Raw genomic sequence first — 17073 nt, 5'->3', positions numbered from 1 at the left:
TCTTCAGCAGCTGAAATGAAGACATTTGGAAGATACACAGCATCTCCCATCTTGCTTCAAGCACCAGCAGAAAAGAGATGGTGACGCTGTCCTTCACCTTTCAGGTGTGACCTTTTTTGACCTAAATACTAAGAAACAATCTTTTCTCTTGCTCAAATAATAAAGTAACTGAACCAGGAAGAAAAGTTCTTGTTAAATTATTTGAATATGGGTTTTAGATAATTGTTATATCAACATTTGTCAAAGAAATTATGTCAAATGCATACTTCTTGATGGTCTTCCTATTTGGAGAAATCTTATCTGATGGTTTATAGTCTCCATCCTTAAAGATACTTTTTTTAGATGTGCCCCTATCCTTAAATCAAGTCATGGTTACTTAAATCAGAAGTCAGCAAACTTTTCTGTAATGGGCCAGATAGTATTTTAGGTCTCTGTCATGACTACTCAATAGCACAAAAGCAGCCATAGACAATATGCATGCAACTGAATGTGGCTATAATCCAATAAAACTTTATTTTAAAAAATGGAGGACTGGGCTTGGCCTGCAGGCTATAGCTTGATACTCACTCACTTAAATTGCTGATTTTTGTTGAAGGAATTAAAAATAAAATTTGTTTGAATTATACTGTTTTGGTTGACAGCCATATTTAGAAAGAATTATTCATTTAGTGGCATTTGATCTGTACATTAAATACGGTTTTCAAACCATTTTAGGACTAGAAACTTACTAAGTTTTAAAGTATATATTCCACAAATAAGCTTTGCTAGCCACTCTCCGGTGAGGATAATCAAGTCCCAGCAATATCTTTCCATTTTCCTTTCCTAGCCTTCTTAACTTTCTGAATTTCACCCCCATCCGTAACAGAATCTGGGGTTTGGAATTTACTCTCATCCAAATCACTTGTTTCCTTAGGTTCCATGTGTCTCTTTTTGCCAGTAGGTAATGTTTTCCAGATGTTCAAAGTCTAAAAGGTGTAAAATCGTATTCAGTGAAATATTTCTCCTTTCTACAGGTCCATTCCCTTCCTTGAAAGTTCCCAATGTTATTTCTTGTTTATCCTTCCAGAGGTTATATTTTATACATTTATAAATATATGAACACACATAGTGTGTATATATATATATATATATATATATATATATATATATATATCAAGCATATATACAACTTAAATTTGATTTTTATGACTTTACTATTTCTCTAATCTTAATTTATCTGCAAATGACCCAGAGGCCACAGAAGTATGGAAACTCCTTTCTTGAACTCTATCATGTGGCAGGAATAAAAGCTTCTCTTGAAGCCCACTGTGGATTTGACCAGGAGAGGATTCTTTCAGTCCTTTGAATGTTTTTTCTTGCCTCAGTGTTTTGTTAGCAAAATGGATTTTAGGAAAATTTTCATCAAAGAATATCAAGAGTCAAATGTTCAGATTCATTAATTTTATTTGCCATATACAAAGCTGAAGCCATGCTTGTCACTCAGCTAGGAGATGAAAGTGACTATAATTCAAATTATACTGATTATGCTTTGTCTATATTGGCACAGTTTCCATAATACTTAAGGAAACAGAGTCACCTGGAAGGAATTGCCTCGTGTCAACACAGCTAAGAGTGCTCTGGGAAACCAGCAATTAGAGCAAAGAACTAAAACAAATCCCTCAAATGGTACAGAATACACTTTATAGCCAACTCAGGCTTGCTTTAGGTCGGCTAAATGCTAACTAGAGAAGCATACTCAATTTTTATGAGGCTCGAAAACATTAAAATAGTTTAAAAGGCTACCTGTGAAAGAGCAGTCAGCTGACCATTTTAATGGTAAGTCTAACAGCTTCAGAATGCAAAGGAACCAGCACAACATGGCTTCAATTTGCCACATCGCACACATCTGCATGACATTTGGAATAAACAGAGATTTCTGAGAAATCAGGACATGAGATTTACCCTTTTGTTCCTGGAGTCAAAAGCAAAATTCACACCTTCTAATCCATCTAGTTCTCTAACTCTGGCCCAAGAAAAATGGTTGTGCTTCTCATTTCCTTTTATGGGCCTGGCTATATTTTTGCATCCCCTGCTCTACTTTGTCTCTGGCTAGTTCTATGTCTCTGGCTGGCAAGAGAGCTAGCCAGGAGGAAGTGATTTGTCTAGGACCCTATGAAGTTAATGGCCACTCTCAGCTGCTAGCCTTCAAGCCTACCTAACAACACGGGGCCCAGTGTTACTCACTCTAGAAGTCAGGGCTCACCCCAGGCTTATGATGGGCATCTCCTTGCAGTTCCATTGCCTGCCCAGCTACAGTGAGCTGCCTTGATTAGGGACAGCTGGCCCTATGTAGACTTGAGCCACCCCTGAATATTCAGCCAGAGAAATCTTTCTTAATGTGGAAACATCAGGTTCTGGTTTAAGCCAAATGATATGTGGTGACCTGTGGACATAAAAACATGACTTCCTAGCTATGATGAAGAGCTTTCTGATCATGACAGCAAAGGCAGAGAGGCAGTCTGAGAAAGTGGTGGCCGGGCAAAGTTTTCTGAGGTAGCCATGAATAGTCATGCGAATATCCAAATTAAATGGTAGCACCAGGTCGATGAAAACAGGACAGCAGATCTCAGTAGGGTGGGCTTATCTATTGGCCTGAGGGTTAGGGTCTTCAGTGTCCAGTAGTCCAGCCCAAACGCGACTCCCATGTCCAACTTGACAAATAGGCAGAGGTGCCCAGACCTTCCTTCTTCAGGCTGCTCAGGTTTGTGAAGTGACCATTGTGAGGGGCAGGGAGAGCAAGGGGCAGAGCGGCAGGTGCTGCCCTACAGGCTTTTCATACACACCTGGCAGCGGCTGACCCGGGTGTGGAGCTGGCCGGCTTTCAGCGTCTCAGCCACAGGCTCCTCCCTAAACTGCTGCCTTTCTTCCACTGTTGTTAGCCAGAAACTGTACTTGTTGGCGAAGTAGTGGCAGGTGCCTCGGGCACCGCTGCACTCGATGAAAGGAGTAGCCCGGAAATCCTCGAGGCAGGAGCCTGGGGAAACCAGGGCCTGGCCTCCGCCCTCAGCCCCTGCAGCAGTGTGCTGAAACAGAGAGGAGGTGGCATTATGAACAGTGCCTGCTGGGGTCTGGCATCTGGTGATGCCGCAGGGGGCCACATGTGCCCCATTCCTGAGCATCAGGCCCCTGGTTCAGCTCCAACTTCTACCAGCATGTCCAAAGTGTATTTAAGAGGTAGGAGCTCCGCATCCTCCTTTGCAGGATGCACCCCTTCTAAGGTCCTTAGTGCCCTCCTAATCCATTACGTGTAGCCAGTGACTACATCTTACAGCAGTATTTCCTAAACTGCTGTTGTCCCACTGAGTTAGGAGGTATGTTGGGTACCTCCCACAATTTCCATGGACAGATACATCTAGAAAAGACTGAGTCAAGATAAATACTCAAGCCGGGCATGTTGGTACATGCCTATAATCCCGGTACTTGGGAGACTGAGATAGGAAGATCACAGATTTCAGACTAGCCTCTGCAAACTTAGTGAGATCTTAATTCAAAATAAAGAAATAAAAAGGACTGAGGGTATACCTCTAAGGTAGAATATCCCGAGTTCAATTCCTAGTACCAGGAAAACCCCAGTAAATTCTCTAGGGGTTTTTTTCTTTTATTTTGGTGATCTACCACTGAGCTGTACCTCCAGCCCTTTTTAGTTTTATTTAAAGACAGCCTGGCCAAGTTGCCCAAGCCTCCCCAGTCACTGAGATAGCGGTGACTATTAATTAGCCATCCCTGGCTAATTCCCAAGGATTCTGAACTGCCATTCTCTAAGCCATACCCGTTAGTGTTTACCTGCCAAGCAAAAGAATGCCTTGTTCTATTGGGCCTAAATGCCTCATCCCTTGCTTCAGAGGGCTCCCTCTACATTTGGTTTCAGGGCCACTCATAAGCTGATTTTCCTGAGTCACTGTACCCGCAGCCAGTAGCCTCCTATCTCTTCACATCACACCTTTCCCTTCACCTTAGTGGGGCCATCGTTTGGACCACAGGAGTTAGGTAGAGGCTCAGTATATACACTTGTGTTAGCAAATGGCCAATAGGACAGATGCTCAAATTAGACTCATTACTTTTGTGTACTGGGTGTTGAACCCTGGGATGTTCTACTTCCAAGCGATGCCCCCAGACCTTTTTAATTATTTATTTTGAAACAGAGTCTCACTAAGTTTCTGAGGCTGTCCTCAAAACTGTGATCCTCCTGTCTCAGCCTCACAAGTACTGGGATTACAGGTATGTGCCACTGTGCCTGACTGCAAGTTCCCTTTTTAGTAGATACTTCCTGCATTATGATGAAACATATCAAATTTATGTTCCTCCTCTATTTCCAACTTTGCAGATGTGTCTGTTTTATTAAATGACTGCTTGTTATGTCAGAAATCTGATCTGCATCATTGACAAACCCCGCTGTTTGCAATAGATTTCCCTTAGTTTACTTAGTGGAATGGAACTCTAAATTCTTTTTTTTTTTGTGGTACTGGGGATTGAATACAGAGGCATTCTACCTCCAAGCTACACCCCTAGCCTGATATTTTTAATTTCGAAACAGGGTCTTTCCAAATTGCTGAGGGTCTCACTAAGTTGCTAAGGCTGACCTCAAACCCTCAGTCCTCTTGTTTCAGCCTCCCAAGTACAGGGATTACAGGTGTGCACTACCATGCCCTGCTTCCTATAACACTTCCTGATAAGTGAAGCATCTAAAACCCATGACACATCTCCCTGCTTTACCAAACAGCAGACACTGTGTACGCTCAACTTTGCAGATTACTTGGGCTTGTCATGGTAAATGTCAGTTTTTATGTGGAAATTTTGCAAAGGGGTCCATACCAAGGGGTGCATCCTGTAGACTTCTTGGGCCTCCTTTGAATTATTCTTTCCTTCTTTTCTTCGTTTTAGTTGGTATGTCTCATTGCTTTGAGATGCCTTACTAGGCAATCCAAATTCTTGCCCTTACTAATTTTCAGTGAAAAATGTCCTAATATATTAGAGATATGGGTAAAGTAAGAATAAAATTATTCTGAATAGGAGCTAAGAGCTATGGGTAGAGCACATGAGATCAAGTATAGAGCCTTGTTTTGGATTCATGTAAAAGCTTAGGCCCTTTCTGCCTTATTTCCTCATCTGGGAGGTCAATAGGACAAAATGACAAGTGAGATGGCTCTTCATTACATTGGTATAAATTGCCCAATGTGCAAATACAGGGGCATAATGAGAAAGTTCCATACCATGGGTAGGTACACTGATATGAGGAAGCTGTTGCTTAGACAGTCTTCAAAGACACCTACACACACGCTCATGACTGTCAATTCAGCAGAGTTGAAAGCTCTGGTGAGGCAGGGCACTTCAGTGGGTGCCTTACTAGTTTCCCTGGGAGTTTTCCTGGCGTCAAATCTGATTTTTCATCTGATGAACCATCCCCAGGTATTCATGGTGTATAAGATGAATGACTCAATACCTCTTTGAGCTTACAAATGCTGTGTGTGTGTGTGTTTGTGTTTGTGTGTGTAATTCTACCTCTGAGATACATTTTAAACTCTTTATTTTCTTATTGTTTTCAAAACATAGTCTCATTTGGTTGCCAAGTCTGTGTTGCTGAGGCTGTTTTCGAACCTGTGATTCTCCTGTCTCAGACTCCCGAGTACTGGAATTCCAGGCATGTATCACCATGCCTGACTACAAATGCTCTTTCATAGCAAGACACAGCACGGTTGGCCTCTGCCTTCCCATAAAAATGAAGAGGCAAAAAAAAAATTATTTTAAAGGGCCGGGGTATAAGAGGTAGAATGTTCCTGGGTTTAATCCCTAGTAGCCCTGACAAAAAAAGGAGAAGAAGCAAAATATTTGCAAGGATATATTAACAGAGCATATCCTCACCTGGGCCTTTCAGGAGAAGATGGAAGTGGCCAGAGGTGTCTGATGGGAGGATGAAGAACACAGAGCACCACCCTCAGCCTGACCAGTGAGAGTGTGTCCTGAGTGGAGACAGCCTTTCCCGCACTGTCCCCTCAGACTGTAGTGAGTTTTGTCCTTCCATTGGTGGTGGCATAGTTGAAGCAGGTATAGGGATGACAGGCCTTGGCCTGGGATTCATACATTTTCTCACTTCTGAGACACTTAGTGTAATCTACTGGGATTACCACCTAGTATAATCCAGCTATATTTAGAATTGGGCTCTCTGGCCTTTAGCCTAAGCCCTGGCTAAGCATTTTCCTTCCTCTCAACTTTTCTTTTTTTGGGGAAAATTGGTTCTGGAGATTGAACTCAGGGGCATTCTACCTCTGCGATACATCCTAGCCCTATTTTATTTTATTTTATTTTTTATTTTGAAACCGGTTCTTGCTAAATTACCACATGCTGGCCTGGAACTTGCGATTCTCCAGTCTCAGCCTCCTAACTACTGGGATAACAGATGTATGCTACCACACCCAGCTATTTCCCTTCCTTTCAAACCCTCACCCTCTGCTTCTCTGCTGGGAGGGAGTAGCAGCTCAGGGTCTTACCATGAGGAAGGAGTACCCAATCCAGAGGCTGCGCCAGCCCACAGGACACTGTGGAATGGTGATGTCCTGGCTGTGCACGGCGATGGCTTGTGAGGGCACCTCACACACAGAGCAGCGGCTGATGTACTGGGAAATCTGGCTCTGGCCGACGGGCATCATGGGAATGGGAGCAGTAGTGGAGAGCCAGTAGGATTTATCGTTGCGCCTGGCATAGTGGCACACTTCGTTGATGTTGCAGTAGATGAAGGGCATGGTGCTGAAGCGGGGCAGGCACGAGCCAGCAAACCCTGGGAGGAGATAGTGGCCAAGGACAGGTAAGGTCTGGCTGAGGGCACCAGACTTGATGGTGGTCTGGGTTCATAGACAAATGTTTGGCCAGACTCGAGTAGACCTCTCCTTATGGTCTGTGACACTATCCATACATAAATGCACCAGGAGAGTGAGATAAGGATGAGAATGTTTTTTAAAATAAAAATACAACAAAATTTTTTATTTATTCAGTTTTTCGTGGGTCTAGGGATGGAACCCAGGAATATTTGACCTCCGAACTACACGTTCTGCCCTATCTTTTATTCTTTATTGTGAAACAGGGTCTCACTAAATTGTGGAGTGCCTAAGTTGAGGCTGTTCACGAACCACGATCCTCCAGTCTCAGCTTCCCGAATGCTGGGATGACAAGCATGCACCATCACTCCTAGCTTGAAAATGTTTTTGAAACTGAATAATCACTCTCTAATTTGCTTTGTAAAGTCAGCATTTAATTGACTGAGTCCACTGAGTTGGGAGCTAATACACCTACAGATAATGCAATTATTTCTTGGGTAATCATCATTGCCCTGCAGGCCATGTTGTTATTGTTACTACTAATCACTAATACTTAAAGGAGGCTTAAATGTCAAACATTCTACTAAGCATTTTACATCGAGTGATTTATGCACTCCTCATATCACCCTATGTGATAGGTACTGGAATTAGTTTTGGTCCCTGAAGGTAGAAATGGAAACTTAAAGATGGTGAGTAACTTGCCAAGGATACATGGCCAGTAAATGGTGAGGCCAGCATTTGACCCCAGATCTGCTTGGCTCTGCTGCTGGTGCTTGTGGTCTGTTACACGACAGTGGGCCCAAGGGTCTGGGAGAAGAGGAGGTCAGCTACTGGCCTTCATGGGGAAAGGTGACCAAGGCTGGCTGTCTGAGCCAGTACTTACCCAGGTCCTGGTTGTGGGCTTTCTCCTGCCCTTCCACGAATAGCAAGCTGTAACCCACCCACAGCTGGCTCATGCCGAGGGGACACAAGGGCACCTGTTCTGATTGGCTGTGCTTCACCAACGTGTAGCCCACTCGCACACTGTGCCCAGGCACTCCAGGCCTCCCAAAGGGGCCTTGCTGCCCTGGAGCTCCTGAGAGGTAAGAGGAAGGGGACATAAAAGTCAGCATGGTACATCTCATCAGCGACTCACTTGGTGCCACATGTTGTTTCGTGCATAGGTTATCTCACTAAGTTCTCATGATGACCCTGGGAGATGGTATTATTATCAGCCCAATTTGTAGATGAGGAGACTGAGCTTTAGAACTTCCACAGTTAGTAAGTAGTGGAATTAGAGCTCCAACTCAAATGAATTTGGCTTCAGAGTTCTCATTTTATTTATTATTGTGGTACTGGGGATTGTTCTTTGAAACAAGGTCTTGTGAAATTATGGCATGCTGGCTGTGAACCTGTTATGATCTCCCTGCCTCAGCCTCCCAAGCACTGGGATTATAGGTCTGTGCTGCCGTGCTCAGTTCAGAGTTCCCATTTTAAAAATACATCTTTCTGCTAGGTGTGGTGTTTCATGCTTATAATCCCAGTACCTGGACAGCTGAGACAAGAGTATAATAGATTTGAGAACAGCCTCAGCAATGTAGCTCAGAGGTAGAATGCCCCTAGGTTTAATCCCCAGTATCTCGCTCTCGCTCTCGCTCTCTCGCTCTCGCTCTCTCTCTCTCTCGCTCTCTCTCGCTCTCTCTCGCTCTCTCTCTCTCTCGCTCTCTCGCTCTCTCTCGCTCTCTCTCTCTCTCTCTCTCTCTCTCTCTCTCTCTCTTACACACACACACACACACACACACACACACTCTCTCTCTCTCTCTCCCTCTCTCTCTCTATCTTCCAGCTGCCTATCCTGGTGTTCTTCCCAAAGACTGGGATTAAGTGTAGTGGTGTGAAATCGTGCTTAGACTCAGCCTTGAAGATTTTCATAGGCAATAACTAAGTAGCTGCTGAATTGGAGGCATTCAAAATAGAGTTGGGATTACAAAGGCAAAAAGTTTGCCATTCTTTTTATTTGCCCGAGGCAGACATGGCTAATAGATTATAATATTTTCTCACTGAACTCAGAACTGTTCTCAGGATAACTGATTTCCTATCCTTCATATAAAATAGAAGGTAAAAAAGTGAGGTGTGGTGGCACATGCCTGTAATCCCAGTCTAGAGAGGTTGAGATAGGAGGGTCACAAGTTTGAGGACAGCCTCAGAAATTTAGTGAGAATTGAAGCAACCTAGCAAAACTGTTTCATGATAAAAAAAAAATCAAAAGGGCTGGGGGTACAGATCAGAGATAGAATGTCCCCTGGGTTCAATCCTCAGTACCACTAAATCAATCAATTGATCGATCAATCAACCCATGAAAGGTAAGTACCTGAGATCCAGGCAGACATCTCAAATGTTATTCCTTGAATCACCCCCTCCCGTTCAAGTCAGAATCTCTGGGTGGAAAAGGGCAAGGGAGAGCAAGGTCGATGCTATGGTATAGAGTAATAGCACTTAAGAGCTGGAAGAAAATCTGGAAAAGAATTTGGAGCACTCCTTTGCCTTTGGAATATAGGGCTTCCTTTCATAGGCTCAGAGGGTAGGGGAGATGAATGGATAGCAACCCAGTTTTAAGTCCAGTTTTAAGTCAAGTTCCTAGGTTGACCAGCTCTCAGATTTGAGTATTGAATTCATCCCCAGGTCTCAAGCCCCCCCAAGAAGCTTTCTGCCCCAGTGTAACATCACCGGACCTTCAAATCCTGGAGGGCCTTGCAGTCCAGGGAGACCAGGATCACCAATAGCCCCAGGTGGGCCTGGAAGTCCGCTGGGGCCATCCTTCCCAGGGATGCCAGGTAAACCTTTGGAGCCTGAAGGAGAGAAAGACCCCTCCATAGGGTTAGTGGATTTGTTGTGTCCAGGGTTCACCAGGACAGGGCGTGCTGACTGCCAACTCAGTTCACACACTGAGCATGAAGCCAACTAAGTTGGCTTGGTCCTGGGCAGGTTCTTTGTTTCTAGGGACAGCTCTGCCCTGGCATAGTGCTCTCTCCTTAGTCTCTCTGAGCCTCTCATACCTACTTCCCCCTTCCTTCCTCTCATCCCCCTGGCAAGGCTGAGAAGTAGGCAGGACAACTGTTGTATCCTGTAGCAAAAATGAGAACATGGAGCTGCAGAGAGACCACTAGCTTACTCTAGTAGGGCAAAGCTACCATTTATAAGCCAGGCTTCCTGGGCTTGCTCCACTGTCTCATGCTGCCCTTTATCCACTACCATGCTTCTGCTGCCTCTCAGCAGCACTTTAGAGAGGGCCAAGCTGTCCAGAAAAGTGGCTGCTCTTTACACGGTTGGCTCTGGTGGCCTTTTGAAGGAACAGAGAATACGTTCAATGTAGATTCCGCCCCCCCTCCATAGACCCAGGGTTCTTGGGCCATTGCTTCAGTCTCTCAACCAAAGTCATGTGAATTTCTTAAAAGCCCCTTTTCTCTGGCATTAACCTTACCTTGCAGACCTACAGGGCCTTGGACCCCTGGGTCCCCTGTGAGGCCAGGGATGCCATCAATGCCTGGTAGACCTGAGGGTCCAGGAGGAACCTGGACAGCTTCGGCAATTGGCGTGTGTCCAGGAGCACCCTGGGGGCCTGAGAATCCTGTGGGCGGGTGAGGAATGGCACTGTTAGGATGAGGAAGAGTATGATGCCTTCCTTTCTGCCTTGCAATCTCCAGTTTTTTGACCTTTCTCTTTGGTCCTCAAAGTCCCCACTAGATAATTCTAGGATGATTTTAGCCACCCTTTACACAGTACCTTCTTTACCCTTCTGTGTGCCAGTGGCTCAAAAGCTCCCTGGGAACAGGAACTGGCTCATACTCATCTTGGCTCCTTAGGGGCCAGCAGGGCCTGGTAGTGACAGGCAGCTGAGAATTGTCCTTTGCAGAAAGAGTGGGCTGAGCCTAGGCTCAGGGCCAAGGCAATTTCCTTACTCATATGCCAGTCAAAACATAATGCCTCAATGGCTGATGACATGTGTCCAACTCCAGAGTTCAGGTGGCATCACAGCCTAGGGGCCTGACCCCAGCCAAGTACTTTACTAATGAATAATCTGCTTACTAAGATGCTGAGAAAATATTAAGTGTTTACTATATGCCAGGATGCTAGGATACTTAGGAACAGAGCAATGACTAAGACAGACCTCTGTGGGGGCTGTGGTCTTGTGATAAAAGTGAACAATGCATAATTTTGCAAATGATATTTGTTAAGCTTTTCGCAAGTTGTGAGAAGAGCTATGAAGGAAACAAATAATACAGTAATAGTGTGAGAGGCCAGGGTGGCTTAGGATGGAGGAATCTGCTTTAGAGAGCAGCTGATGGCCTTTCATAAGCAGTGACATTTAAGGTGAAACCATTAAAACGTAGGAAGGAGGTAGCCATCTGAAGAATGTAGTGGAGAGAACATTTTAGGAAGCAGAACAAGTATGTGGTAGACTGGGACTTCTGTTTTTGAATGGCTACAAGAGGCTAGTGTTGCAGAAAAACAGTGAGCAATTAGGGGGTAAGGGTGGCATGAAGATGGAAAAGGAGGCATCACATAGGTCTCTGTGGACCACAGTTAGCTAGCTTGCTTTCTCTCTTTCTTTATTCTTTCATTTTCTCTCTTGGTGTGGTAATAGGGATTGAACCCAGGGGAATTCTACCTCAGAGCTACCACTGAGCAATGTTCTTATTTAAACAGTACCTTGTTATATTGTTGAGAGTCTTACTAAGTTGCTGAGGCTTTTCTTGAATCCACGGTCTTCCTGTATCAGCATCCCAAGTATTGGGATTATAAAAATGCACCCCCCAGTTTAGTTTATTTCTATGCTACAGGTAGCCACTGGATGATGTTCTAATTGGGCACTATTCAGAAAAATGATTATTGGTTGGTGAAGGGAGAGAAAGGGTGCTGAATAGGAGTATTGGTGGTTTGGCCTTGGGTTAGCAGCCACGGTTACTCCTGAAGGAATCTGATCCCCCACTTTACCCCATATGAGCTTAGGTTCCAGATGAACATGTGCTCTCAACTCACCTCTTGGTCCTGCCTTCCCCTTCATCCCGGGGAATCCTGGGTCTCCAGGTGGGCCAACCTTGCCTGGAATTCCCATAAAGCCAGGCTCACCTCTCATGCCTGGAAAAGTTCAAAGAACATCAAGTCCGGCCTTAGCATGACCACTGCAGTGGCAGTGGTGGAAACAAAGTGGGCTGAAGTGGGGAAGAGCATGACCCACCACAGGCCTAGTAATCTACCAAGCAGCCATACCTTTCAGTCCTAGCTCTCCAGGGAGGCCAGAGAAACCTGGAAGTCCTTGGTCTCCCTTGGGCCCCAGAAGGCCAGAAATTCCAGGAAAGCCAGGGTCTCCAGAGTCACCTTGATCCGAAGATGGCCCAGGGGGCCCCTGGGGCCCCTGGGGGCCAGGGAGGCCTAGGGATACAATTAGAAGAGGCATGAGGGAAAGGTGAGCAGAAAGTAGCTGCTACTGAGGACCTAGGGGCTGGCAAGAAGCCGTAGCCAAACCCCAGGGCAGAGAATAGTTCTTCAGCATATAAGGAGTCCCAAACCCTTATAGAAAAATGCAGCCAGTTTCAGTCCCTCATGTTCTGGAGGGGGGAGGGATTTGAGGCCAATGAGGCACAGGCATGGCCAGGAACAGGGACTAGGGATGCACTGTGTACAGGACCTCCCCAAACACCAAACAAAAGAGGACATTCAGCTCTCTTCGGGGTTTGTTGTCTTTACCTCTTTCTCCATCTAAGCCTGGTCGCCCAGGGTCACCAGGCTGTCCTGCTATGACCGAGGGTAAGGAGATGCCTGGGGCACCAGGGGGACCAGCTGGGCCTCGGAGTCCTGGGAAACCTGCAAAGAATAGGTAAAAGGGGCTGGGTGGCCTTTGTATGTCCAGAAGTGAGCCAGGTTCTCAGAGAAAATGGAAGTGCGGACAGACAAAATGGAAGCAGTTAGTAGAAGCCAGACCAGATACTGCCAGCAGAGGGCTCTCCTCTCCGCATCCCACCTTCCCAGCAAACAAAAGTGAGAAGGGCTCAGAATCCCCCTTTCCAGCTGGCCTTGATTGGGAGAGAGCTGTAGAAATTTGTAGCTCCCCAATTTTGCTGCTAATGGAAGTCTTTTAGGCCGATTTTTTCCAAATAAAAAAAATAAAGTATGACTCAGCAGTTGGAATTGAAGTTTCTAAAGTGTTCCCAAACCCACTGTCTCCATCAACAAACTTTCCTAAGTCATCCAGTTAAGTCTGATGATGCACAGAGATTATGGATACAGGTAGCCTTCAAGCCCCAGCTAGTCAGAATGAAGGTGGCAAGAGGGCCACACCTCCTGCTCCTTCTATGCTTCTGGACTATCTTCTGAGGCTTCTAGGTAAACTGCAAACCAATCCTTAGTAGGTAATATATAATATCACCTGAACAATTGCTCAGTTGACTGCAGAACATACTTCTTTACATGAAATCTCTTTTCCCTTTCTGGCCAAAGAGAATAGCCATTTATTACAGCAGATACAGAATACTCGTTTGCTCAGATTTTAATGCTATTTTATGTTTTTTGTTTGGAGAACAATGTTCAATACTAAAGTGTCCATCTGAGTGCAATAAATGTATTTAATATTCACATGTTGAATACACAGATGGTAATTTTGATAGGAAAGCACAACAAAGCTATGTACATACAAATGTAGCTCATTTTAACTACAAATGTAGTTAACAAATGTAGTTCATGGAGGAAATGTATGTCTTCATTTGACATATTTTTAGAAGGTATTACAATGAAGAGAAATTGATTTCAAACTGGTTGATAAAGGCTTATCAAAAAAGTTCAATAATTTTTGTGACAAGAAAATCCAAAAATATTAATGTTGAAGTTCCCATCTTCTACCCATATATATATAATGATAGTGAATCCATGTCAACTTCTAAAGAAAGATGGTAGATGATAGCTACTTCAAATGTTTAAAAATAGCTCATTAGTTAATTGAATCATAAAGAAATTAAGAGATGAAACACAAATTCTGAAAAAGGTTGTCTATAATTTAGCCACACAATGTTGCTTATAACATTATTGCTATGCCTTGTTGAATTTTTGAAGTATTTTTGTTTTTATTGAGGTAAAAATCTGAAAAGAAAGACCTTTTATGTACTTTTTTCTTTGAAAGTATAGCTGTATACATGCATGTATATAAGGAATTATTTATATTATTGTTATTATTTGGGTACTAGGGACTGAACACAGGAATTTTTATCTCTGAGCTATACTCCTAGCCCTTTTAATTTTTATCTTAACACAGGGTCTAAGTGGCTGATGGACTTGCTAAACTATTGATGCTGGCCTTGAACCTGTGATCCTCCTGTCTCGGCCACCCAATACCAGGATTACAGGCGTGTGCCACCACATTCACCTTCCATCTGAGTTTTTGAAGCCACCTCTGCTCTTTACCTGTTTCTTGATTTTATAATTACACCGATATATTATAAAATTTGGAATAAAACCACTACTTACCTTAAGTAGTGCAAAAAGTTCATGTATTTCTTTAAGAATAAAACATTTCAATTAAGCAGATATGAATGCAAAGTGGCCTGTTTTTCCAACTCATTTCAGTGTCAAAACCTTAAAAATCTGAATATACAAATGTATCATCTAAATATTTAATGCAGACATGAAAACAAAAGTGTAACTGAAAATTATTTAGCTAAAGCTATTTAAAGACCAGGAATGCGGTATGAATTTTTCTTAGAGGTAAATCCTTGTTTTACACTGACTGCCATTTCCAAGCCACAGATAGATTTCTATGGTGGTGATTTTTAAAAATAACTTATTGTAATTGGTTATTGAGAGCATATAAATCAACATTTATAAATAATATATAAAGAGTAATCCAAGCTGGGAGTGATGGTGCACACTTGTAATCCTAGTACTTGGGAGGCTGAGACAGGAGGACCACAGGTTCATAGCCAGCCTCAGCTAACTAGTGAGGCCCTCTGCAACTTAGTGAGACCCTGTTTCGAAATAAAAAATGAAAAATAGGGCTGGGAGTATAGCCCGGAGGTAGAAAGCCCCTCAGTTCCACCCCCAGTACCACCACCAAAAAAAAAAATAAGGCTGGGGGAGTATAGCTTGGAGGTAGAATGCCCCTGGGCTCAATCTCCAGTACCGCAAATAAAATAAAAACAGTAATCCAGGCAGCAGGTGCAGTGGCACATGACTGTGACCCAGCCCTTGGAAGGCTGAGAGAAGAGGATCTTAAATTTAAGGCTAGCCTTGGCAACATAGCAAGACTCTCAGCAACTTAGTGAAACCCTGTTTCAAAATTAAAAAAAAAAGTTAAAAAGAGCTGGGAGTGTAGCTTAGGGGTAAAATGTCCTTGGGTTCAATTCCTAGTACACAAAAAAGTATAACCTGGGTACAGTGAACACACTTGTATTCCAACCACCCTGCTTAAGATAAATGAAGATGCATTACTTTTGGACTTTCTTGCATTCACTCTACCTATTCTACCCCTTTCCTCCCCCTCAAAGGCAACCACTCCTGAATTTTTTGTTCTTGTTCCCTACCTTTTTCATCACAGTTTGACCATGAATATCTGTATTCCTAAACAATCTTTTGCTTATTTTTGAACATTTATCACAGGACTCTTACCAAGTATCCCTTTGAGGCATGCCATTTTTTGCTCAACATTATGTTTCTGAAATGCATCCGTCTTGATGTGTGCTGTCTACTACATTTGTAATTGCAATTTTATTACCTCAACTAAAGCAAATGAGTAATTTAATATACCAGACATTCACAGTCCATATTTTCAAACAGAAAGGGAAACACCCTGTGGTTCTTTCCTGCCCCTCTTTTTCTCTGTCCTGTGAAAGAAGCCACAGTCTCTCTGCAGGCTCAGGTCCTAGTTTGAACTCTTCCTCTGGAGAAGCTGATGGCTTTAGGGGGGAAAAAAGATTGGTCCAGACCAAAGGAAAGATTAAATATCGAAAGAGCAGATGCACCAGTTCAAAATGCAGCAGGAAATGAATTAATCTGTGAATATGGTTTCTGGGAAAATTTTTGACAAAGTGTAAAGAGACCCCAGGCCCCAGAGCTCTGAGGAATAGAACATTTTGCAAACATGATTTCCCCAGGTAACATGCAATTATATAGTAGCCAACATTGATTTTTCCCAGAACCTATGAGGCAGGTTCTGCCATTATGCCAATTTTACATACAAGGAAAACTAAGAGTTCATTTGGGATTGACACCAGTAATGCCAACCTTATAGGTCCTATAGCTAGTGAGAAGCAGAGCTGGATTTTGAACCCAGCTGGTTTGACTTTTTCTTTCCTTTTCTTTCCTTTCCTTTCTTTTTCTTTTCTTTTCTTTTCTTTTCTTTTCTTTTCTTTTCTTTTCTTTTCTTTCTTTCTTTCTTTCTTTCTTTCTTTCTTTCTTTCTTTCTTTCTTTCTTTCTTTCTTTCTCTTTTTTTTGTACTCGGGATGGAACCCAGGGGCATTCTACCTCCAAGCTACACTCCAGTCCTATTTTTTGGTTATTTTTAAACGGGGTCTCATTGAGTTACAAAGGGCCTCACTAAGTAGCTGCGGCTGTCTGTGAGCCACAATCCTCCTGTCTCAACCTCCTAAATGTTGGGATTACAAGCGTGTGCCACCATACCTGGCTTGGTTTGACTTTTAACCAGGATACTCCATTGAATTCATTTCCTGGTTTACATTGAGTGGGATAGATGTGCATCTTCAGAACATTTCTAAGCAAAGTTGATGAATGAAATTCATTTTTACTTTTGGGGAGGAGGGAAACAGAGGCTCAGAAAAAGCCTTCAGGTGATGTGATGAGTCTGGGGGCAAGATCAGAGTAGAATTTGCTTTCCGGTAAACCCAATAAATCCTAACTGAGAGCATGCTGTGGACCTGTCCTTGGGAGACACTTGTTAGTCTTGTTCTTTCTCTGGCAGCCACAATGTCTTCCTGAGGTTTCGGGAGTGCCATTCACACCAGGCACTGAGGAAATTCCAGCCAACCTCTCACTAATTAGACAAGCACTGGCCTTTAGGACTGTTAAACTCAGGCTCTTACTGTGTGAGAGAGGCCTTATGTTGATAAGAAAGAGCATGAGGGACCCTGGAGGCTGGAATGGACTTGCTGAACTGCTCCTAACACCACTTCACTGGAAAGCCTTAGGCACAGCTTATCCTCTGTTTCTCAGCTATCAGCTCCATAGGGTTCTGAGACATGC

The 17073-nt window shown here is 43.6% G+C and overlaps 1 protein-coding gene across 1 annotated transcript in view; it reads right to left on the bottom strand.

The window, feature by feature from the left end:
- Positions 1-2801: 2801 nt before the first annotated feature.
- COL4A6 (collagen type IV alpha 6 chain) overlaps positions 2802-17073 on the bottom strand; it is a gene marked incomplete at both ends in the record, with an annotated part of 330422 nt that continues 316150 nt past the window's right edge. Inside the window, 8 exons of the mRNA XM_080718967.1 lie at positions 2802-3062; positions 6525-6811; positions 7732-7923; positions 9560-9676; positions 10309-10455; positions 11868-11966; positions 12099-12260; positions 12576-12692. Of these exons, the coding sequence (XP_080575093.1) occupies positions 2802-3062; positions 6525-6811; positions 7732-7923; positions 9560-9676; positions 10309-10455; positions 11868-11966; positions 12099-12260; positions 12576-12692 (1382 nt within the window). The remainder of the gene's footprint in view (positions 3063-6524; positions 6812-7731; positions 7924-9559; positions 9677-10308; positions 10456-11867; positions 11967-12098; positions 12261-12575; positions 12693-17073) is intronic.

Source organism: Muscardinus avellanarius, assembly GCF_963383645.1.
Source record: "Muscardinus avellanarius genome assembly, chromosome: X".
NCBI classification, from domain to species: Eukaryota; Metazoa; Chordata; class Mammalia; order Rodentia; family Gliridae; genus Muscardinus; species Muscardinus avellanarius.
Note: the sequence above shows the minus strand (reverse complement) of the source record. Positions and strands in the feature narration are given on the sequence as shown.